The sequence below is a fragment of the Sceloporus undulatus genome, chromosome 6 (genome assembly GCF_019175285.1).
Source record: "Sceloporus undulatus isolate JIND9_A2432 ecotype Alabama chromosome 6, SceUnd_v1.1, whole genome shotgun sequence".
In the NCBI taxonomy this organism is placed as follows: domain Eukaryota; kingdom Metazoa; phylum Chordata; class Lepidosauria; order Squamata; family Phrynosomatidae; genus Sceloporus; species Sceloporus undulatus.
In genome coordinates, this window is record NC_056527.1 from 163,560,084 (window position 1) to 163,583,997 (window position 23,914).

The 23,914-nt window shown below is 40.0% G+C and overlaps 1 protein-coding gene across 1 annotated transcript in view; it reads left to right on the forward strand.

The window, feature by feature from the left end:
* The window catches only part of NTRK3 (neurotrophic receptor tyrosine kinase 3), a 394,026-nt gene that overhangs the window by 232,353 nt on the left and 137,759 nt on the right, over positions 1-23,914 (forward strand). Inside the window, 1 exon segment of the mRNA XM_042476552.1 lies at positions 22,145-22,333. Within this exon segment, the coding sequence (XP_042332486.1) occupies positions 22,145-22,333 (189 nt within the window).

Sequence of the window (23,914 nt, forward strand, 5' to 3'; positions counted from 1 at the left end):
ACCTTGAATTTATTTATTTTTTCGGGGGGGGGGGACATTTATTTATTTATACCTACGCTGCCTTGAGAAGGAAAAATAATCTCTCTCTGGAGGAGGAGATAGCATTCCAAGAAGAAAAGTCAACTCTTTTGCTACCAACTTCTAGCCCTGTTGTAAGGCAATCAGATGTGTCTTATCTTTTCCCAGGGATTTGAGTGAAATTGTACCTTCCTGCTCATGTTCTCCAGAAACTTCAATGGAAAGGCATACGTCGAGGGAGGATCACGAAGGTTGTATGTGGCCTCCCAGCCTAGTTTCTAATTTGAAAAGCCATGAGCAAAGAGCCCAAATTGCCAGTAAGAATTACACTATTTCCAAGGCAGCCTTCTATATAATAAGATAGCAGAAAAGGGAACATAGAAAGAGAGGGGAGTTAAAAGAGATAAGATGCAACCCTAACTACTTATGCTTCCTTCCCATCATTGGCTTCATCACTGTGTGTGGGGGTTGTATTGTGTGATTGTGAAGTCAACTCTGATTTATGGTGACCTTGGTCCATTAGCTTTCCATAAGGCTGAGACAGTGTGATGTGCACAAATCACTCTTGTGAGACAGAAGGCTGTCCTGACATGCTGCCTCTGAAACTGGAATTAGTGCATAGTCATTCTGACCAATTGCCATAAATAACCATTATTGTACAGCAGACTTATCCATATCCTACAAAGGTTGCAAGCCCTTTGCTCAGAACTTTCCTTTTGTACTCTGTGTGTCCACTAGGCTCCTGTGCTGAGAGAATCTCTGTGCATCCTTGGAGACTCTCATTCCACATTTGGGGTTGTAACAAAGGAAAAACAGCCTCCATTGTGTGAAAATGGAGACAAATTGTACTGGCTAGTGCAAGAGAAAGCGAAATAGACAAGAGGTCACTCTGCATAGATAAATGGTGCTACATGTAAACACTTAAGCAGATACTGTAGATAATTATGTAGATGGATGGCTGCTTAGGCCTGTAAATAGGGAGGAATAATGACAGCACACAATTGCAGAGAGACAATACTTTAGCTATAGGCCTTTGTTCTCCTTCTTTGCAAGGGTAATCTTCATTAACACTGGCTCCTGACAATCGCTTCCTTTGTGCAGAATTCAGAGCAGATAGACTCTGTGTGTGTTTTGTTATCCTCTGGATGTTTTGAGATTTCCATAACTCTCCTCTGGCATTTCATGGAGAACTAGTAAACATTTTAAAGAATCCTTAGCTATCATTTGTATTTGAGCGGACTAATTGATTAAATTAAAATAAATTATTTTGAACATCAACAAAACCTTACTATATGTATCTTTCTTCAGATACATAAGAAATTGTTGGATGCTAAACTGGACTAGACACTGGAAATCATTCTTTTATCCCTTTCTTTTCCCATTTCTGTAGCATGGAAGCAGAGGGAGAGAAATTTAAGTCCCTTTGGTGCTTTCCTCATACATCCCACTGCTGTTTGATTCCCTGAGTAAAATGCAAGGAATGTTTACACTAAGGGGGCTACTACCAGCTTCAGGGAGCACATGAGAATGGGGAAATACTGATGAGGATATTATTATTATTATTATTATTATTATTATTATTATTATTGATGATGATGATGATGATGATGATGATGATGAGGCATCTCCTTCCTTGAGAATTTTGCTCCTCAGTTGAGACCCATTCCTGCTCTCAGTTAATTTTAAAAGAAGAGTCAAAGAGATGTGAATTTTAATCCCACCTGGTTTAGTCCTAAAATAATATACTAGTTGATAAACAGAAGGTGCTGGTCTTTCAAAGAAAGGTCAAGTGATAATACATTTCTCTTCCCGGTTGCAGGAAAACTGCACAACCAACTCATTTGAGGTTCCAGAGATAAATCCACTAAACTCTGACATGATTAACCTACAGAGCAAAACAAGGAGACCTGTTTTTCAGAACTAAATGTAGCTTTGGTTGAAGTGAATGACTGCTGGTGGTCTTGACATCATCAGCTCTACTTAAAATGGTGCCTCTGCATCTCAGTTTATTGATCACTGTGTCTAATAGTAGAGAGTCCACAGCAAGTCTGCGCAACTTGAGTCCAGGAGAATGTTTGTGCTGTGCCTGCTGTTTAAATTATTTAAATCCAGGTACGTTTCCAAACTCTTAGTCATTAAGATGTTTTGTTTTCATGGTGCAAGAGCTTTGGCTAACTAATGGACACAATGAAGAATCTAGTTAAACAAAAGTAACATTTATTCAAGAGGAAATGATATTGAAAGCACAAACCTGTCAATTGCTGTAAAACCCTGTTCTCTGTTATATTGATGTTTTTTTTCTGTCCAGAACAGTGAGCCAGCTGTTCAGTATAAAAGGGGTTTATGGGTTGCCATCTACTATTTTTCTTCACCAATTGAATCGCTCAAGTTTTTGTTGTCAATCCTAAAACTCTACTGAGCCATGAAGAATGAGTTCTTCACCTGTCTGTATGAGTAAATTAACCTTATGCTAAAATCCTCCAACCCAAAAACAGCACAGTCAGCAACACCAGTCCTTCTTCTTTACCCTCTAAGTGGGATGGTTGGATGATCCAAAGTACCATCCGCTTAATACCCTTCTGTATTCTAAATGCTACTGTCATTGAGATGCCAGTGAAATATGTTAATACTGGGGGGGCTCCTCCATGTTGTTTGGAGGCCGAGCATAGTTTCCTTCACTCTTCAAATGAATGGTACAAAATTATGTGAAACAGTTTGTGGCAATGCTAGGAAGAAGCAGATGCTGCCTTTACACTTTCCCTTTTTGGCTAGGAAAGGAATGAACCACATGGTTTCTAGGGCAGATGCCAAGATGATTTGCTGCCAGGAAAAACATGGTGACCTTCCTCATTGCTCTTGCCTAGTCAGTGTGCCACATGGCATTCGTATGCTTCATACTGTTTCCATAACACAAGTCTTTAATGCTCTCAGAAGCTGTTTTTGGATCAAAGGTAAAGTTTGTGTAACCCAGGTACACACCACTTTCTCTCTTGCTCATAAATGGTTGCTTTATTTGCTCCAATGTCAAACCAAAATGTTGACCACATTTGCTTCTGCTACCAGTCCAGTCAGTAAAAAAAGCAAGAACCAAAGGTCCTGGTGCACTTTCCATCCCTTGTCTCCAGGATTTTCCCCTGCACTTCTTGTCTGGAACAATTATTGACAATCCTATTCAATGCTGTGTAACCACTATTCAATGATAGCATTCGCTTTTAGTCTAGTTCCATCATTGCTCAACTGTAGGCAACTACCAGTCACAGAGGAAGGAAGCAGCAGCTGAGCCAGGGAATCAGACATGCAAAACATATGACATGGAAAGAATATGTAGGGTTTTGTTTTGTTTTGTTGCTTATTATTAAAACAAATATGGGGTAAAACAAAATTGATAGAATTGAATAGAACGGAATGGTTTACCTGGAAACACTCACTGTTTGAAGAAAGTTGCAGAGGTGATAGATAGCCGTATCTTGGGAGTGCTTTAGCTGTGTGTGATAGGGTTATAGTAGATGGATTTTGTGGTCCTTTCCAACTCTATTCTCTGATGCAGTGATTCATCCCTAGGCAAAATGATATCAAAGACAAATGTAAACAGTTGTGTGTGTGTAGGGTGTGTGTGTCTAGTTATCCAAGTTCTCTTTTGTTGGCCTTACTCATGTTTTCTGGGAGTCTGTTTGAATGCAACAGATCTGAAAAAGATGACTGTATCCTACTGTCTTGGAGTATGTTTACTATACCTCAATGTATTTAATTTTTAAAGCTGTCTTGTCTTAATTCACAACTGTTGCTGCGACACATTTTCAATTTTCAGCTCCAAAGGCAAATGAGAGTTCTCCAAATTTCTTCATAAGAAGGAAAGGCTAATAGGATGTCCTAGCTGGCATAAGTCCTGTTGAAAGCATTTCCATTAACTGGGGACTGTATTGTTCATAATCTTGTTTTATGACTGCCATTTGATCCTTCAAATAGACTCAAACATCTGAATAAACTCCTAATCATATTTGTAAAGTCTCTCTGGATTCAAAAGGCCGACTCCAAACAAGACCTGCATACACATTCACACTGTTGCTATGAGTTTAATGGAGCCAACATTTTCCCTTCCTTCAGCCAACATAAGCAAACCACTTGGTGACTTAGATTCATTGCTCTTTCAGTGCCTTGAGTACCCTTTCCTCAAAGGCTTTTCTCTTGCCTATCCAGCAATATCCTGTTTAGATCCTTGCAAGGATCAGTTGAGAAGATAGTTTGAGTTCATATTACGATGGAAATAACCTGAATTCAGGAGAAATGATGGTAAAACACGTTATTCATCAAGACTGATTTTTTTACTGCTTCAGACCACTCTTGAATTCCTGTATATTCAGTCATACAAGTGATGAACTAAGATTGCTGCTTCTGTTTTTTGGAGGGCTCCTCACCTTTAACACCTGTATGATGGTTAGGTAAAACACGGTCTTCCCATTGCTTGGAATAACATGAGAATTTGTCTGATGAAGATGCAGGGGAAATGTTCTTTCTTTCTTCCACTCCCTGGCTGGCATTCTGTATTGCATTTATAGATTCATAATCTAGAGTTACAGATCCAGAACTGCAGAGAACCCTACATTCATTGACAGCGCAACAGTGGCTTAGTCTCTGAGTGTCTCTCTGATGAAACACTCCCAATCCACTCATTCAACCAAAATGTGGGAAGGAACAGTGACTTAAATGCAATCTATTGAGGTGAATCTACAATTGGAGACAATTCCAGTGGTACAAGGAAGGATGAACCAGGGCGTGAAGAAGGAGGTCCGAGATATGCCTCATGGACAGAGCCTGGAAAAGTTTACTTTAGTGACTACAACTCTCAAAATCCCCCAGCAGTCATTATCTTGTTGTCTGTTGTTGGGGCTACAAAGAACAGAATGGAACTGCCTCTGGTTTTCTCTCTCTCTCTCTCTCTCTCTCTCTCTCTCTCTCTCTCACACACACACACACACACACACAAAACCCCATGTAAATGGGGGTCTGCATTACCTCCTATCCTCTCTGGAGAGTCACCTGGCCAAACAAGTGGAACACCTGCAAGAAAAAGAGGGATGCCAAATTGTTTTAAAATGTGAACACTGGAGCCTTTGGAAGAATCAATCATTTTATATTCTAGATTCCTGCCTCCCAACTGATGTATCTGAATTACAGATTAACTGGCAGCAGGGGCATGGTAGAATCCATTTAAATGAATTGCTCTCTAATTTATTAAAAGGGTTGTATAGGCTGGAGGTATCGGTACTGTATCACATTCTTGGAGTAGCAGATGACTTCTGCTCTGCCCCTTTGAGTGCCTTAGCCTTTGCTCTTCTGCATATTTTATTCCTTCTCACAAAGAAGATTATGGCGGAAGGGGAAGGAGGCGATGGCGGAGGGAGTGAGATGAGGTACTCTTATCAAGATGCCAGATACTTAGAGTGCTCAATTGGTTCTCAGATTAGCAGTTAGCTCCCTCTGGGCTGGCATGGGCAGTCTCTTTCCTTTTTGATAGCTGGTAAGGGGATGGGAAGGAAAGGAAGATGGATGCAGAACAGATATCCATGGTTTCGGGTTGTGTTTTTTGTTTGCTTTGCTTTGCTTTTAACTATAGGTCACACATCTGACTCTGGTCTTCAAGGATGGTTGAGAATTTTCTTTCAGCTTTGTGTAAGTGGGAATTTTGCAAAACTGGCACATATTGTCCAATTCAGGTTTGGAAGAAACTGAGGCATTTTAATGATGGAATATGGCAGAAACTAAAATTGACCGATCTATATATCTGAGCCCTGGGCTCTGAATGCTTCAGTCTTGAAACTCTGGCTTTGTGTCCCTGCATATCTAAGTATGTACTTTGACTTCATCTGCACTGCAGAAATAGTCCAGATTGACACCACTTTAACTCGCATAGTTCAATGCTATGGGATCCTGGGGACTGTAGTTTGTTGTGGTACCAGAGCTCTCTGACAGAGAAGGCTAAATGTCTCACAAAATTACAGTTCCCAGAATTCCATAGCCTTGAGTCATGCCAGTTAAAGTGGTGTCAGTCTGGATTGTTTCTGTAGTGTGGATGCAACCTGGGTTGCAATCTCTTTTTTCTTCTTAGAGGCTCCTTCCCTTGATCAATTGGCAGGAAAATAAGTCATGGTCTGCTCCATGCTCGAAATACCCATACCTACCGAATTTCTCTGTTGTAAATAAAGTGAATTTTGTTTCTGCTTGTTTGTTTGTTTTGAATAATTTACTAAATTACAAATTTCAGATTGGGGATGGAGAGAACATCAGAGTTTAAACACTTTTGAATGTGAAAGCAAAAGGGATTGATTTTCTGACCCATATATGTCCCATCTGCTCTTTCCTGAACCCAAAAATAGTCCCATCAGGGATGCAGCTGGGGGTCAGAACAGATGAAATGCTAACCTTGGTTTAGAAAGAGAGTCCGCCCTCTAGTGGCGAAAGTTGTCTAATCATAAAAACATAGTATTCCTTGCAACTGTGTATTTTGCATTTTTCATGCAGTGTTTCATCTGTATGATCCTGCAGTCTCATAATTCTGCTTTTAACCACAGAGATAAACAACAGAATATCCTGGCTATTCCTTTACAAACACACACACACACTGTTTTCCTGTGTTTTACTGCTAGCCTATCTGAGAAAATTGCTCTTCTTGCACCTTCTGTTTGGGTTTGTTTTGCTTTTCCTTGATGGAAAGAACATCTTCATTTATGGATGGGATACCAACAGTGCCAGATTGACTTGCCTAATGTGGGCAAAAAGCTACATTCTGAGGAATATAAAGTTGGGGGAGTACCTTTCGAATAACTATAATATGTTTTGGCATGCAAGGCTCTATTGTATAAAATTCTTATACTGTACACATCCATGTAGGATAGTAAGTTTAGATTCATGAACAATAATTTGGTTGCAGAAATAGTCCAGATTGTCACCACTTTTCACTGGCATGGCTCAGTGCTAATCCTGTAAATTATAGTTTATTGTGGAACCAGAGCTCTCTGACAAAGAAGGCTAAATGTCTCACATTGAGCCACGCCAGTTAAAGTGGTGTCAGTCTGGATTGTTTCTGCAGTGCAAAAATACAGCTTTTAAATGGCAATGCAATGAAATTTAACTGAGAAAACTGACCTCTTTCCAAGCAGGAGAAGCAGAAGGGGAGGTTGGCTTTAAATTGTAGTATTTGAATGCTGAACGCATTTTGACTATTTTGCTTTCAGTCCTCCCATGAGTTCTGCCTGCTTCTTCGAAACACACACACACACACACACACACACACACATTTCCTCCATGCTGGACTTTTCACTTGTAATTGTGATGAAAAATTAAACCAAAATAGCTTCTTGAAAGTTAATGCCTCATAATGACAGTTGAATCCTGGGCTGCCTTTGGAGTCTTATAAATCAGAAAACTTTGCGGGAGGAGATGAAGTGTGACCCACAGGGCTCCAAGAGTTTCCCGTTACACTTGGAGGGGAGGGAGATGGTTGCACTAGGGAAGGGAGAATACACTAGTGTCAGCATTAACTGATGAGGCTTAAAGATAGCCTTGTCAGGGTAATTGATCTTGAGTCATTGCCTTTCCTGTCAGAGCTGTTGGTCTCCTTACCCACAATCCTCATCACGTTGACAGCTCTTCTGGAGCATAGGACTTGGCCCAATTTTGCCTTCATCCAGTAACATTATGAAATTGACACTGACACTTCCATTGGTGCTAATTTCTATAAGGCATAGGAGCCAGAGAATGAGTGATTTACTTCCATGGCAGTTATGATTTTCAGGTAGATGGAGATGGTTGAAGAGCAGATGTTTTGTGGCCAAGTGAAAGAGGGACAGTGAAAGAGGATAAGAGGCTACATTCATGGCTTGTGAAACATGACTCTCAGTATGAGGAAATATTGTTAGATGCGGGAAAATGTACCTCTCTGTCTTTCTCTCTTCCTCCTCCCATACATGCAGACTCATAGGAAACAAGAAGAAGATGGTCATCTAGTTTTTGTTTAGATTTGTTATCAGCTTGGGAATGTGCATCTTTTCTAGGAACCGTTGTGTCGAGGATGCTTCTGTCTACATTACAAACTGGAAAAATCCATATCCTGAATCACATAATTATAGTGGCATCACTCACTTTTTGATAACTAACTCAGTGCAATTCCTGCAGCTCCATAGTGCATTGCAGTGAATTGTGTTTTTCACTGTAGCCTTCTATTATTTTATTCATACGTTCATTCTGGTATCACAACATGAAGGATGCATTATACATTCATAAATGTATATATGAGCCTAAATAAAACTGTAGTCCCATATTTTAGAGTCCAATATTTAGGGCCTAAATAAAATATGTAATCTTTAGTCCCAGCTAGAGTACACTTGTTGGATCAATGGGAACTTCGTAATGCAACAGTTTTGAAGGATACTCTTCTTGGGACTAAAATGTTAAGGCATATGTGCATTAAATGGGATATCAATGGTTGCTAGTCATGAAGGCTGCATAATTCTTCTAGTATCAGAGTCAGTGTGCTTCTCAATACCACTTATTTGGAACATGGGTAAAAGAATATTGTTGTGCTCAAATGTTTCTTATGGTCTTCTCATAGTGATATGATTGGCCAATGAAGGATTGGAACAAAACACAAGACTAGATAGATGTTGGTCACCTACACTACAACTTTTATTATTTGCAGATGTTTTGAACATGTTAAATTTATAAAGCAAGACTGCATAAGCTATAACAAAGAATTGTGATTCTGAATCGGCAGCTACACTTCTGAATAAAAAGACCATCCTACCAAAACAAACTTGAGATTCCTAGTACAGGAATCTTGGCAAAACTTATATAAGAGAGTTATCATTTGGTGGTCTACTAGAAGTATATCAATGGTTGACAGCTAGCAAAAAGTGTTCCTCCTGCTCATCTTTTCTCTCTCTTCAACATCATGCTATTTCTACTTGCCGGAGTCCAGAATGCATGGTCATTTTGACCTTCACACCTGGAAGTCTACCATCATTTAATTTTTTTCTCTCTGTGAAAGTTGTGAAATTGGCTGCTGTCTTCTTGTCATATGGTTAAGAAAGAGCCCAGTCTTCTGAGTGGTGTTTTTTAATAGGAGTAACATGAAGCCGCACAGAGGTGCACTTGGATGAATTACGCCACATCAGGGCCTTAACAATTTGGCGGAAGGCCTTGCTCTGTTGCACACTTTGCATAATGTTTAATTCCAAGCCTTGATTTAACTTGCACTGGGAATACAATTTATAACTTATGTTGTAGCATTATTCCCAGTTCAGGTACAAGGACATTTTGGCATCCAGAGTTAGCCGAAGCTCCTGACACAGCACTGCTGGAGCTGGTGTCTGTGCCAAGCAACCTCTGCTCCAGCTGAGCTCAATATGTGATCAGAAGAGTTGGAGCTTGGTTAAACCATTTATCAATTTGTCACAGTTTTATTCAGTTATGGCTCAGGGACAAAAGAAGAGGATATAAATCTTGCTATATTGATGGACTTAACTAAAGGGAATGCATATGGCCAGCTCTGAACTGCCATTACAGAATCTGAAAGGGCTGTTTGGAGAATGTGATAAAGAAAACAGAAGTTGGCCTGCCTTTCACTACCTCTGCTCTGCCTCTTCCAGAAGAAAAATCCAATATTGCTGAGACTACATAAGGGTCTAAGGAAATACCTTCAAAAATTCAGGAATTAGACGCTTGCCTAAAAGCAATGAGTATGTGCCATAAGAACTCAGATCAGGACCTCTGGTGGTTGGATACTGCTTTCCTCTTAAGCCACCACAATAGTTGGTCAGAAGAATGAAGGTTCAAATGTTTCCAGACAGCAGCCAGGAACATCTCAGAAAAACCTATCCTAGCCAGAAGGTAAAATAGTCAAGATAAACCAATTACTTTAATATGTAGAGAGAACTTGTCGCACCTTTGAGACTAACTGAAAGAAAGAAGTTGGCAGCCTGAGCTTTTGTAGACGGAAGTCTATGAAAGCTCATGCTGCCAACTTCTTTCTTTCAGTTAGTCTCAGAGGTGCTGCAAGATCTCTCTACATGCTGATTCTACAGACTAACATTTGAATTCCACTACTTTAATGTATCCTTGGAAATATGTCACAAGGAAATGATAACTAACATCATTGTTAGTTATAGACAAGATCTATAGATGAATGACTTGCCCCAAACTCCCAAATGAGACCAAGGCCAAGACCAATACTCCCTCACTGGCTTTTTAAGTGACTATGAGTATACATCAATGTTAGTGAATGAACCAATTGATATGGTCATGAGTGAAGAGTGCCTTTGTGCCGACAGGCCGCAAGGTCTGGATTAGTTTAGCAGGATTAGCATAGTCAAACAATTTTACTTTCCTTGGTAGCTCAGTTATGGATTTGCTTGACGGCCTTCAGCAACATATTTTTGTTGTTGTTCTAGAAGATGTTTGCAAACAAAAGAAGAAAAACTATTTCATAACATTCATCTCCTTTGAACACCAGCCTATGTCATGATCAATATGTTGATACATAAGAAAAAGACCGAGGTAAATATATCTGCACATCATCATGAACTGGACATGTGCATTCTCTAGTATGCACATGCATAAATGGGAGTGAAAGCTGCAGTATATAAAATATATCTTATGACCAGAAGAGATTAGAAGGCTGTTATGATGTTATTGCGATTGATTTTGCTGTTGTATTTATACCTGAAAGTAAAGAGCCAACACACTGGAAATCAATTGGCTCTGTGCTACATCCTGACTCTTTCTGCAGTGGGCTTGAATGAAACATTTATATCATTTTTATGGTGTGACACTGATAGAGATGAGTGAGCCAAGGGATTAATAGGCACCACCGAAACCTTTACCCAGTGACTGACCATCTCTGGCATTATAAAGCACAAAGTTCTGGAGTTCAAGGTGCCCTCGAGGTGATAGTTTGGGAAGCTGGCTAAAAAAGGAGGTGGTAAAGTCAAAGTAGAAGAAAGGAGATAAAAGGTTACAGGATGCAAACGGTGATATTGTTTTAGCTGGGAGTGCATAAAGGCTATACAAATTTGATTCTGAAATGAAACCTAAATGACAACACAAGCGATAGTAGTAATTGCTGCATAATAAAATTGGGTTAATTAATATTTTGATAAATTATACAGCTTCAGTTACTTGACCTATGAGCACTTGGATTTTGGTAAATAAGCGATGCTACAAGATAAAAGTGTACATTTTTATGGAAATGGGCCATAGACCAGCAGGGGGAAAAACATATGCTCTTACACCATCCATTAATGTTGCTGTTGTTGCTATTGTTATATTTATTTATATCCCACTTTCCCCAAAAAATTGGGACTCAAAGCAGGTCAATACAAGTGAAAACAAACAAAAAATAGGCATTGAAACAGAATTCAATGATTGCAGTATTGAAACACATCACAAATTAAAAGGCTAATATGCAATTTTTAAAACAGCAAAAAATATATGCTCTAACAACAGTACAGTTAAAACAGTACATCAGATCAAAGTGGTGAATGCATTCAAAAATAAGAAGATTAGGAATGGGGAGGGCAGCTATGAAAGAACTAGAGGGGCTCCTGAAGAGTATAAAGATGTACAACCGAGCACATCCAAGCCATAGTATTCAGCATCACCAGGAATGGATGTGAGAGCTAGACAGTAAAGGCAGGAGACAGAAGGAAAATCAACTCATTTGGTGCAGCAGAGGACTGCTTAGGTCGGATACCATGGATAGCCAAAAAGACAAACAGATGGATTTTGGAAGAGATCAAGCCAGAGATGTCCTTAGAAGCCAAGATGACTAAATTGAGGCTGGCGGACTTTGGCCATATAATGAGAAAGCATTGATCACTGGAAAAAAACAATGATGCTAGGAAAGGTAGAGAGGAGAAGAAGGAGAGGAAGATCCCATGACAGGTGGATGGACTCAAATGGGGGGGGCACAAGCATGAGCTTTCAGGAACTGAGTAGAAAAATGGACCATAGTGGTTCTTGGAGGTGTCCCCATGAGTCGAGCTTAACTCAAAGGCAGATAACAGTAACCACAAACTGCATTATTTCTACAGTGTAGATGCACACTCCAAGGAGAATTCCATAGTCTTGGAAGCAGTCATCAAAAAGATTCTCCTGGGTCCTCATTAGAAATATCTATCATGGTAGAGAAACTAAAAGAAAGCCCTCCCCTGAAAAACTTAAAACTCAGAGAGGCTTGTGTAGTGGTTTCTGTGGGTGAGATGGGATTCAAATTGTGGTCTCTGGAGTTACAGTTCAATACTCAAACCATTACACTATGCTGAAAATTAATGTGAAGTCAAAGGCTTTCATGGCCGGTATCCAAAAATTTTTTGTGGGTTTTTTGAGCTATATGGCCATGTTCTAGAAGAGTTTATTCTGGACCTTTACCAGCATCTGTGGCTGGCATCTTCTCTTCCACAATAGTAGTCTGCCCATCCTTCATGTGTGCAGCTTTGGAAAACATGGTGACATTTGGGCCCTTTCATACTGTGCAATTATAGCACTATGTTTCCACTGTAACTGTTGCGTCTGCATTCTGTGGAAGCCTGAAATGTGTAGTTTTGGGGAATCATCAGAGCAATCTGGCTGAGAATTACATACATACACACACACACACACACACACCCCTCCCTAAACTGCAAATCTCAGGATTGCCTTGGCAGTTAAAGTGGACTTCCTTACATAATTCTGTAGCATGAAAGGGCCATTAGTCTTCTTTTTCCTTTCATTTGGGAAAATGGGTCCAAATCGGGACTCCATCACAGGTGTGTTGTCTGAGCAAAGAAAAGATTAAAGGCTCAGGGATAAATGCTGATAACAGCAGGTTTTCAAACTGCTTCTCCCAGAAACTATCATAGCAGAAGAAGAAGTCGTGTTTTCTGGAGAGAGACAGGGGCAGTTGTCCTTTTGCCCTGGGAAGAAGGGACAGAAGAGCATCATCAGTAGTCTGCCTCTAGTCAGGTCACTGCTTTCTGATAAGCAAGTGCTGGCTTGGCTCCCAGCCCAAGTCTGCCAATAAAAATTAAGCAATTGATTTCCCTTTGTTTGCCTGACAGGATGAAGGCTCTTTTTACGAGACAGTAAATGCAATCCATCTCTGAGCACAGCCAGCTTTTTAATTGTATTTGTTGTGCTTTCACTTATACTGTTTTATGAGTTGCAGTTTCTAGCCTTGCTGGCTCAGAAAACTCACCCATGAGGAATGGGAAAGCGCTGCATTTTTGGATCAGCAAAAGTTTGGGATGTAACAAGGACCGTGGGCAGAATCAATGTGTTTTTCTTTAATTATGATTGATAACGCGTTTACTTTTTAAACAGCCTCTAATTAGTCAGCAGTACGAAAGTAAGTTTGAATATTGGTGAAAGTGGAAAGTAAGACTTTTAAAGGTATTGATTTCCATATCAAATACTTTATCATTTAATACATGGTGGGCAATTGTGTAAATGGGGTGCAGTAGCTCCCCAGGAGAAGTTGGAGGGCTGCACCATCCACATACTAAAACCGCCACTGCAAAATCAAATTAAATTAAATTAAATCTCATTTAAAGAAGATGCCCCTCAATATATTTGAGGGGGCCTGGAGACATTTTATCATGCTTTTAACCCACCCCATCTTTGGCCCACATGGTGTCTTTTTTTCAACTGGAAATCATTCCTATTTGAGGCCTTTCCATGGCCTAAAATAGTCCTGTCCTCCTCCCATGTGTCTCCCGGAGGTCATTTGAGACAGTTTTCTTTCTACAAAAAATAAAATAAAATAAGAAATCACCCCATGGGACCAGAAAAATGGTCCCGGGGCCATTCAGCCCATGGGCTACACCAGTGATGGCAAACCTATGGCATGCGTGCCAGAGGTGGCACTCAGGGCCCTCTCTGTGGGCACACATGCTATTGCCTTAGTACAGAGTTTGCCAGAGTTTCTTACTAGAAAGCCAGAGGGAAGTGGCACTTTGCAATAAATAAGTGGGGTCTGGGTTGCAATTTGGGCACTCGGTCTGTAAAAGGTTCACCATCACTGGGCAACACCTTGCCCACCCCTTATTTAATAAATAAAATCTACTATTTTATTCTCAAAGAGAGAGAGAGAGAGAGATTCTGTCTTAATTTTTATCATCTTCACTTCCATTCCTTATTAGAGTAACATGTGGTATAGCAAAAGCAATAGCAAGTACATTTCTGTACCTCTTATTGGTGAAGTAGCACTGCCTAAGAGGTTTACAATGTGTCAGCCAATTGCCTCCAACAAGCTAGGTACTCATTTTACTAAAGGATGGAAGCTTGAGTGGACCTTGGAGCCCACCTCTAGGATCTAACTTACAACATTGTGGTTGTAGTACCAGCATTTAAACACTGCACCATTGGGGCTCATTCCAGAACCAAGGTTGACTCCTAAAACTAGAGTAATGTGGATTTAAATTCATGGATCTGTGTATTTAAAAAATGCCATTGTAGAGCAAAGCTATATGTAAGGTTTGGACTGTGGGTGTGAACATCTGACAATGTTTTTATTGTGTTTCTCTGAATCTACCAACTTTTTTATCCTTTTCCCCACTTTTTCAAAATGTAGACATTTTTCTACTCATTTTTGTACTAACATAGACATGTTTAACCCAATTTATCCATTTGCTGAAATGTGAAATACGTATGCATTTATAGTCAGATATACTTTTGAAATGTACAGATCCTTTGGTGTGCATTTTTCCCTTCTCCGAAATGCATTGCAAGCATTGATTTCATCCCATTTGCCAGTCTCAAGAGGTGTGAAATAGTTACGTTCGTGGGGAAATGTGAACCTAGCAAATTTAATTTTCATCTCTCACTTGAGATGAATAATGAAATACTATGAAAAGTTATATTTTCACATCTGATACTGATCTACAGGCCTTTTTGCATAAAAGCAGTGCATGCAATTTATAGACATGAAGGGAAGGGAGGAAGTCTTCAGAACGTATGATTCATGCAGCATGAAACCAAAGACTCAATCCAGCATTTTGATCACAGTCACCAAACATGATGTAGAGCTGTGAATAGGGAAGCAGTTCTTCACTATGTTACTTCTCAAAGGAAGCAATAAATAATTTGGGCAATTTTCTTCCTGCCGTGAGAAGGTCTTTGAAAACCATGCAAATATTTCTGAACAGAAATATAATGTTTTGGGGAGAAAAATGCTGTTTTCTGCACAAAACAACCACATGCAAATTTTGCACAGAATAAATACTGAACTGTAAAAATTCTTGGATATAGCCATAGTTCTCAGAACAATGCTCCAATTTCTTTTGCACAGTTACTTTCTCAAAGGTGTGACAAGATCCCTTTGCATACTGTGAAGATTCCCTCTATAGTTGTGAAAACTTGTCTAAATTGTGTTGCATTTTTATGAATCCCACCCACATTTTCCAGATGTCCTTGTTTCATATTACATTGCAAGACTCAAAGGGGGTGATCATGGAAATTTAAACTTATCACCTTTCTCCCCCTAAACTGTGCTTTTATTTACTTCTTTCTACTATTTCTATCAGAATTAACATAGGCATGTGCATACATTTTTGTATCCATGTATCATGTGATATATTTTTGGCCAGCTGCATTTCTAAAATGTGAGCTTTAATTTGGGTACTTCCCATTCTGAAACACCCCATGTACTTCAGCATGATTATTGGTTTAATGTTCTTCTTTCGCTTTACTCTAATTTTTGATATTAGTAAATCATGATATGTGCCTCAATTTACTCCTGGTCTCATTTTTCTTGCTATGAGAATAGGGCTTCTCCATCTTCTGCTTCCAATTATGTAGTATATCTGATTTTTGTATTGCCCATCCCGTAATTTCCATGTGTACAGTCACCTCTTTGGTTCCATGAGAAATGTGTTTGCAATGAACAGATAGTTGGCCTTGCAAAATTCAATCACTTTCTTGCTTCATTCCTAATCCTACTCTGAGAGTTTGCTCTGCTTCTTACTTTTGCATTTCAATCTGCTATAATTAACAAGTCCTGTTCTGATGCATGAACAATTTCGTCCTAGACTCCAAAAACAGAATCTTTCAGTCTCTTCTTCTTCTACCTCTGTGGATTGTGTATAGGCTTGGATTATGGTTATACTGATGAGTTTTTTCTTGAGGTTTTATTGGCATGATTTGGTCAAACTTTGCTTAGTATCCTCTGACTGGTTTTGTTACATCTCTCCTCACTATTAATGTCACCCCATTTTTTCTTCACCCCATTTTTTTTCTTCAGTTTTCCTTTCTGGAGTAAAACACTGTAATTATCTGACTCAAAATGTCCTATTCTTGTCAATTTTAGCTCTCTCACCCCAAGTATTGAAGTATTTATACATTCCAATGTGAAGTCAAAGGCTTTCATGGCTGACATCAATAGTTTTCTGTGGGAATTTCAGGCTATGTAGCTGCATCCTGGAAGAATTTATTCCTGACGTTTTGCCTGCAACTGTGGCTAACATCTTCAGATGGCATCTTATATTCCATTTCTTGTTTTACTACATCTAGCTCCCCTTGATTCAAGCTTCATTCCATGTCCCTATAATAGCTTGTGTGCAGCTTTGGACTTTCCTTTCACTTCTGAACACCTCTACAGCTTGATTTACTTTCAGCTTGAATCTAGTTGTGCTACAAGCTACTTGTGGTTGTCTTCTGCTCTGCCCTATTAGCATGTCATGCGCATCCTGTCTCTAACTCTTATTCCATTTTGGATTGCCTTCCAATAGGTTTTCCAAGATAAAAGGTTTTCAAAAGAGGGTCCATCACTGACTCTTTCTGCATAGCATTAGCTGTGATGTCACTGCCTTTGTCTCTGAAAGATCCTCCATCAGTGTCATACAACACTACTGTGGCTGATCAGTAGTTGTTTGGTATCTTTACCCTAATTCTTCCATCAACTGTTGTGCTGGATTAAAAAGAAATAAGCATTTCTCTGTGATTGTTTCACAGTTTCTAGGGCTCAGGCTCTGGGCTTCCTTTGGTAGACGTTGGGCCTCTTTCCCTAGCTGTCCTTTCCTCCCCTTGTCTCTTACAGCATCCTCTTGCCTTTTCCACCATCTCTAACCTTGCCTTCAGTAGTGATGCCTCATTTTTAAAACACCTTCTCCAGAAATAGCAGATTGCACCTCTATCGGTTTGGCTCTAAAGAAAGTCTTATATTGTTTCCCCAGGCCTGTAAGTAAAATGTAGTGATTATTTCCTGCTGCTGTCTTTGTATTCTATTTGTTTTAATCCGTGTAACACAGCTATTGTATTTTTACAATGGTTTCTTAAGTCTGTAGGTATAGCACAACAGGAAAGAATGAGAGAGAGAAATTGGACATTTCCGTCCTGCAATATGAGGGCGACAACAGAGGCAGATATGTTCAGATGGTAAATTAGAATCTCTGTACAGTTGGATTCTCATTTGCCATTGGAAGTGATACAGAGATCCAAATGAAGCTTTGAAAAAACAGGCCATACAATGACAGAATAAAGCAGGAATATTTTAAAAGTGTTCTCTCTCTTTCTCTCTGTGTGTGTTCAGGTGGGTTGCTTTCAACTCTCCAAGAGGTTTCCCACTGTGTGGCTCCCCAGGATTCACAGTAGTCAGATGTCAAAAACCGTGACATAGTGTGACACTTCGCTGTCTGGTTGCTTGTCAGCTGTGTTGATGTCCGACTCTCTGGCACTATGAAAAAGTCCAGTATAAGCTAACTTAGATATCTGTTCATTTGTTGGATTGTCTGGATACACGTAAGCCTGCAATGTATCTCAGAAAGAGCTGTGGAGCATTTCCTCTGCTGATGATTATCCACCATCTACATGTTAGCATGAGCATCAGAGATAGGGAGGTATACACAAATAGATACCTTTTTTTTGTTTTTCTAAATGCATTGCATATAATTTGTGGAGCGGTGTTTGTGTGTGAGTGCATGTGCACCTAATAACCGTGGTTCCCAACCTGTGCTCCTCCATTTGATTTGGACTTCAGATATCAGAAGCCCCAGCCAACCAGTCCAGCAGTCAGGAATTATGGGAGCTGAAGTCCAAAACATCTGGAAAACTGAAGGGTGAGAACCATTGGTCTATAGAAATGTTTCTGTCATTGGGTCTTCCTATGTTGTCTGACTACAGCCTATCATTCGAGATCATTGGGAGCTGAGTTTGGGAGGCACTGGTCTACAGAGAGGTGGATGGCCTATAGCCCTCCAAAAGTTATTGAATTCTTATTCTCACCAGACTCAGAAAGCATGGCTAGTGATCAGGAATGAGAGGAGTCCAGGCACAATGAGGGCTATAGATATCCTGGTCTACCAGTATGTTGTTTTTGTGTGCCTTCAAGTCATTTCAGGCTTATGATGAACCCAAGGTATTGGGTACTGTATGTATGTCTTTGTTTTAATTGTAAGCTGCCTCGATTGTCTCTTTGACAGAGAAGCAGGGTAAAAATAAAGCATATTATTATTATTATTATTATTATTATTATTATTATTATTATTGAGCTCCTTTTTAGTAATACAGTTTCTCTTTGTGGAAGACAGCCCCATCTGAAGAAAGATACTTGGTATGGGTGTGGAGGCAGACAAGTTTGGTGTGCAGGGAGCAAGTAGTGCTGGAATTTGTCTCCATCTTATACTAAAATATGAATTATGGTAAAACACCCAAGGGTTCATAATGTTTGCCTTGTGTTAGAAGTAAGCATTATGCTTCTGAATTCCCCATTCTGAGCCAAGTCTTTGTGACAGTTGGGAATATGAAAAGGTCAATGCAGGCTCTCCTTTGCTCAAATACTGTGGCTGTCATAGTAAGTGGTATTCTTCTTGATTATAATAAAAGCCTGCTTAGTTTGAAACGGCTTGTTCCACTGAGAAATAGAAGCATAATAAGGATAGTTCTCATGATCTTGCGGCAGGATCAGTTTCCACTACGCATCCTCTGTCCTGAATGTCCGTGATCCTGTTTGTAGCTCAGGCTTAGTAAAAGTGACTGAACAAAAAGGTGAAGCTGTCAGCCTGGGTTTGCAGGGAAAGGAGGAGAGACAGAGGCAGTAAAGACTTTCTTCCTTGTGAGTAAAAACACCTGTCACATCCGCTGGGAGTCCTGCTAATTACACAGCAACTTTATTATGTCCCACTTGGAAGAACAAACAATACTTGAAGTCTTGAAAAATGAGCAGACTTTTTTTGTTTTTGGTTTTCCTTTTTCTTTCTTTCTTTCTTTTTTTTTAAATGACGGATTAATGCATTCAGCGCTCGTATTCTCTGGATGCTCTCAGAGGCGCCGAGAGACTCAAACGACTTGAAGCCTCTCCTCTTTTGTTACTTGTGTTCCATAATAAAGTAATTGTGCAATTAGAAAAAGATTAGGCGACAGAAGAGAGATCTCTCCTGTTCCTTGGCACAGGTAAAAGACAGGCCTTTTGAATGTGTTTGAAGTGTGAATGCAGCCGCTCTTCCTCGTCTTGCATTGACCTTCTGTTAGCCCCTGGCAGCTTCAGCAAAACAGAAGAGAAACTTCTCCAGGCGTTTAGATTTTTCTTCCCTCTGTTGTGTGAATAAATTGAGGCTCTTTGATTGGGGCGCTGAGAAATATGTCAGCTTCTTTCTTCTTCTTCTCCTCCTCCTCCTTCTCTTCCTCCTTCTCCTTCTGCTATTTTTGCTTAAGGATGGATTCCTGTGCTGCCTCTTTCACCTTGCCTGCAGTTATGCAGGAAAATGCCTTGCCAGTTGTGCTGAAAAAGTAGGTCAAGCTTGATCTGATGGCAGGTGGACATAGGTTCTTCTGCACATATCTGCTCCATGCAGATGTAAAGCTTAAGACATCAATATTTCACCATGCAAGCCCTGTTGAAATATTTGAAGGGATGCCATATTGAGGATGGAGCAAAATTGTTTTCTGCTGCTCCAGAGACTAGAGCACAGAGTAATGGATTCAAATTCAAGACAAGAGATCCCACCTAAACATTGGGAAGAACTTCCTGATGGTAAGACCTCTTCAACAGTGGAATATGCTGCCTCGGAGTGTGGTGGAGCCTCTTTCTTTGGAGGTTTTCAAACAGAGGCTGGTTGACTATGTGTCGGGAGTGCAACCACACACTGTGACCCCAATCCAGTCTTTGGACGATGCAAAAAGGAGCAGCAAAACACAGCTCCTTCTTGTGCCATTTAAAGGGCGCCATATCCACTACAGCATGGAGTGATGATACCCTTTTGGTGCTGCATCATGTAAACAGGCATGTGCCAAAATGGCATCCTGGGAGCGGAGTCATGGCATAAAGTGTGTGGACGTTCTGCCATGTCTCCTCCCATAGGTTGGCCTTTCAGACCGGTCTGTAGAAGCTCCCAGTTTTCTTAAAGTCCAGAATCTGACTGTGTTTGATTTAGTTTTCTTCTATGTAACAAATCCCAGGAGGACATGGTCACTCCCACACAAGGATCCGCTACTACCACTTTGTTGACCAGTTCATCTCTGATGGTTACAATCAAATCAAAAATAGTTGATTTTCTTGTTGCGTCATCCACCTTCTGGTCAGAGATATTGTTAGGAAGGCAAGTGAGGACTTTCTGTCTTGGACTTTGTGTTGCTGGTAGACTTTGTCTTCCCTAGGAGACAGCACAGCTCTCTAGACAGTTTATCAGATCTGCACACCACTGATTCTATTCATTTCAGCAGGAAACTACCTACCACCAACACAGAGAATTGACAGGAGCACTTCCTTTCATGGAACCCTTCAAAGTCACCTCCATGACTTCTGAGGCTGTTGTCCCTGTTCCTGTGTCTCATAATCATTGATGAAAGGAAGAGCTTGGAATCAATTGTGTAGCTTCAAAATAGCAGCATAGTTCTTAAGACTTCCACTTCTGCGTGTCACATTCTCCGATGTATCTCCCTCCTCTGTTTGGCAACTGTTTCCCCTTCCTAGAGACATCTCCTGTGTCTTGACCTTCTAGGAGAGCTGCTGTGCTTGTTCCAAAAAAAGCTTTGTCCTCCCTGCATAAGTATAGATATCTGGGCTTTAAGCTGGTAGAACTTCTTTTCCAACACAGCAACCACCTTGCACTGGTTGCAAGTATAGCACCCCTCCCCATAATCCTCTGGCAAGAAAGCAACCAATATACAAATGTCATTACAACAGCTCCATCAGCATATAGACATCAGCACAGCACTCAAGTCTTCTCTTCAAAAGCCCTTCTGAAACACTCATATAAAGACCTGTTTTCCTCTCCCTCTTTGCAAAACTCCAGAGCTACCAACTGCATTTCCAAACCAAGCCAGTGACTTGGCAGATGTCCCACCACCTTCAGGGAGAGCATGCAACTTCAAACACACAAAGAAAAGTCTCCAAACAGCTCAACTAAACAATTAACCTTGACCATTCTGAGTCTTCTTGAGCTTTAAGATCTTAAGAAGAGAGGCTCTTCTCTTGACCCCTCATCCTTACAGGCATATTTGGTGGAGATACAAGTGACAGCCCTTTTGTTGACTGCTCTCTGGTTATCAAACCTCTTCCAAGGGAGGTTACTGAGGCTGGCCCCCTCCCAAGATGATAAGATATTTTTACAGAAGCAGGTGCTTGCGAATTGACTGGCTGCCAAGGAGGATGCTTTTAATTGGCTCCGTGTGTGCTAAATTTGTTCTCTTTTTTTGCACATTTTAAATTGTTTTTAAATTGTTCTTAATTTGTTTTAGTATGATATGTTAGACCATTAAAGGAAAATGCTTAATTTAGCTTTAATATTGTATGTCCCTGGATTTTTAGTTACGTATGTTTTTTAATCATGCTAATAAAAATCAGTTTCTTCAGAAGAATCAAAAACAGAATCAGACAAAATTGCCACCTTTGTCAAGTTTAAAATAATTGGCTATGTGAGTCAGGACCATCACTTTATACATTTAAAAGGCCAAACATATGGTTGAGAATGCATAACACTTAAATAAAGACATGGCATGATAAGGCACTCCTGACTCATGTGGTGGACTGTGGAAAATAGAAGGTTTCTTCCATCATGAGTATAATTCTAGGTTGGCACCAACATGAAAGGTCCCTGATGCAGAAGGATAACTGACTAATGGAGACCAGGATGTCTTCATCACTTTGTCTCTCTTTTTCTAGGTCCAGTGGCTGTAATCAGTGGAGAAGAAGATTCTGCTAGCCCTCTCCATCATATCAATCATGGTATCACCACACCTTCGTCATTGGACGCTGGCCCAGACACGGTAGTGATAGGCATGACCCGGATTCCTGTCATCGAGAACCCACAGTACTTCCGACAAGGACACAATTGCCACAAACCGGACACATGTAAGTGTGTGTTTTTGTTTGCTTTCCCCCTCCATATGTTATGATGAAAATAGGACAGGCAAAGAAGCCAAATGGAGGAAGAAGCGAATCAGAAAGATTTAAATAAAGAAGCATGAGGACTGGAGAGGGAGATTAGTGAGTATTGTAATGATCTAGATACCAGAAGGGAATGTCATGTTCCTCCAAATCATTTTCTTGCAGATGTTAAAAGGTGACATATTGACCATCTGATTAGTACTTCTTGATGTAGCACTAAGTACAGAAAAGATCTATGAGAATTATGGAATTAGGTGCAAATTGGCTTGAAAGTCGGTGCCTGATGCAATGAAAGGCCTTCAAATTATTATTATTATTATTATTATTATTATTATTATTATTATTATTTATTTGCTGCCTCTCCTGCAGGATCGAGGCGGCTTACAACATTTAGTTGTTTAAATAAATGCAAAATTACATTAGATCATCCTGAGGTTGTCTGATTTAACTGGGGACCAACCTTCTAAGGAAGGGAATGCAACAAAAGCCATCTCCTTTCCATTGCTATATCTATATCCAGAGATACAAGCAACAATAAATGAACCGTTGGGGATAACGGAATAAGTAGTGAAATATCTACCTGATCAGATGGTCAAGTTTCATATTTTGTCAACACTGTTTTGAAGTGAGATGACAATAAGATAAAATAAATATGAATTTGAACCATAGGCAGGAGCTCCAATCTTATGTTAGACTGCTGAAGTAAAATGTTTTAAAAAACAAAATTAAAGACTAAATCCAACTGCTAACTCCAAACAGACCAGTCCCATTGAATCAGTTGCTGAATGGGAAGTCAACAATGATATAAAACCTATTGATTCAATGACTCTTCTCTAGTTGGAACTACCAATTGGATTTAGGTCCCAAAATCTGCAACGTTTTCAGAAATCTCAATGTTCCTTAGATAACTATGACAATGTTTGTGCTTTCTCCTTATGAACTCAGCATTGCTGTTAGACACAATTCCCTTCACACACATACATATATGCAAAAGAGTTCAGAATGCATTATCTAGTTTCTAAAGCAAGAAGGGTTTATTATTAAAACAGTTGCCGCCCTTATAGGACTATTTCTCATTGCTTAATCTGTATGCCTACTAATTTATTGCTCACCCTTTGGTTCTTGTGGGGGGAATAACTTTTTATCCTTGTGATCAGTCTACTACTTCCATTAAAATAACAAGCATCACCAAGTGATAACTCATGTTTTCCAATTAATCAGGAGAACCTCGTAACCTTGTCAAACAAGAGCTCATAATATCGGTAACCATACATGCCCTTAGCTTTGCAGGGTTGCTAGAATGGCTCCAAACCAAACCATATGAAAGGTTCCATCTCCTCTTTCTCACCCATCTCATATCCTCCCAGCTCATGTGCTTGTCACTTTCTGTGTTTCTTGCTTCTGCTCACTATTGGGGCAGTGGGTTGGTTGACTATGACTGTGCTTACAGAAGTGGGGGGTCTTGGATGTGCAAAAGTCCACAGTTTGCTAGTTTATTAGGGCTTAGAGCGTGTGGTTTGTGAGACAATTTTGTACAGAATTTCA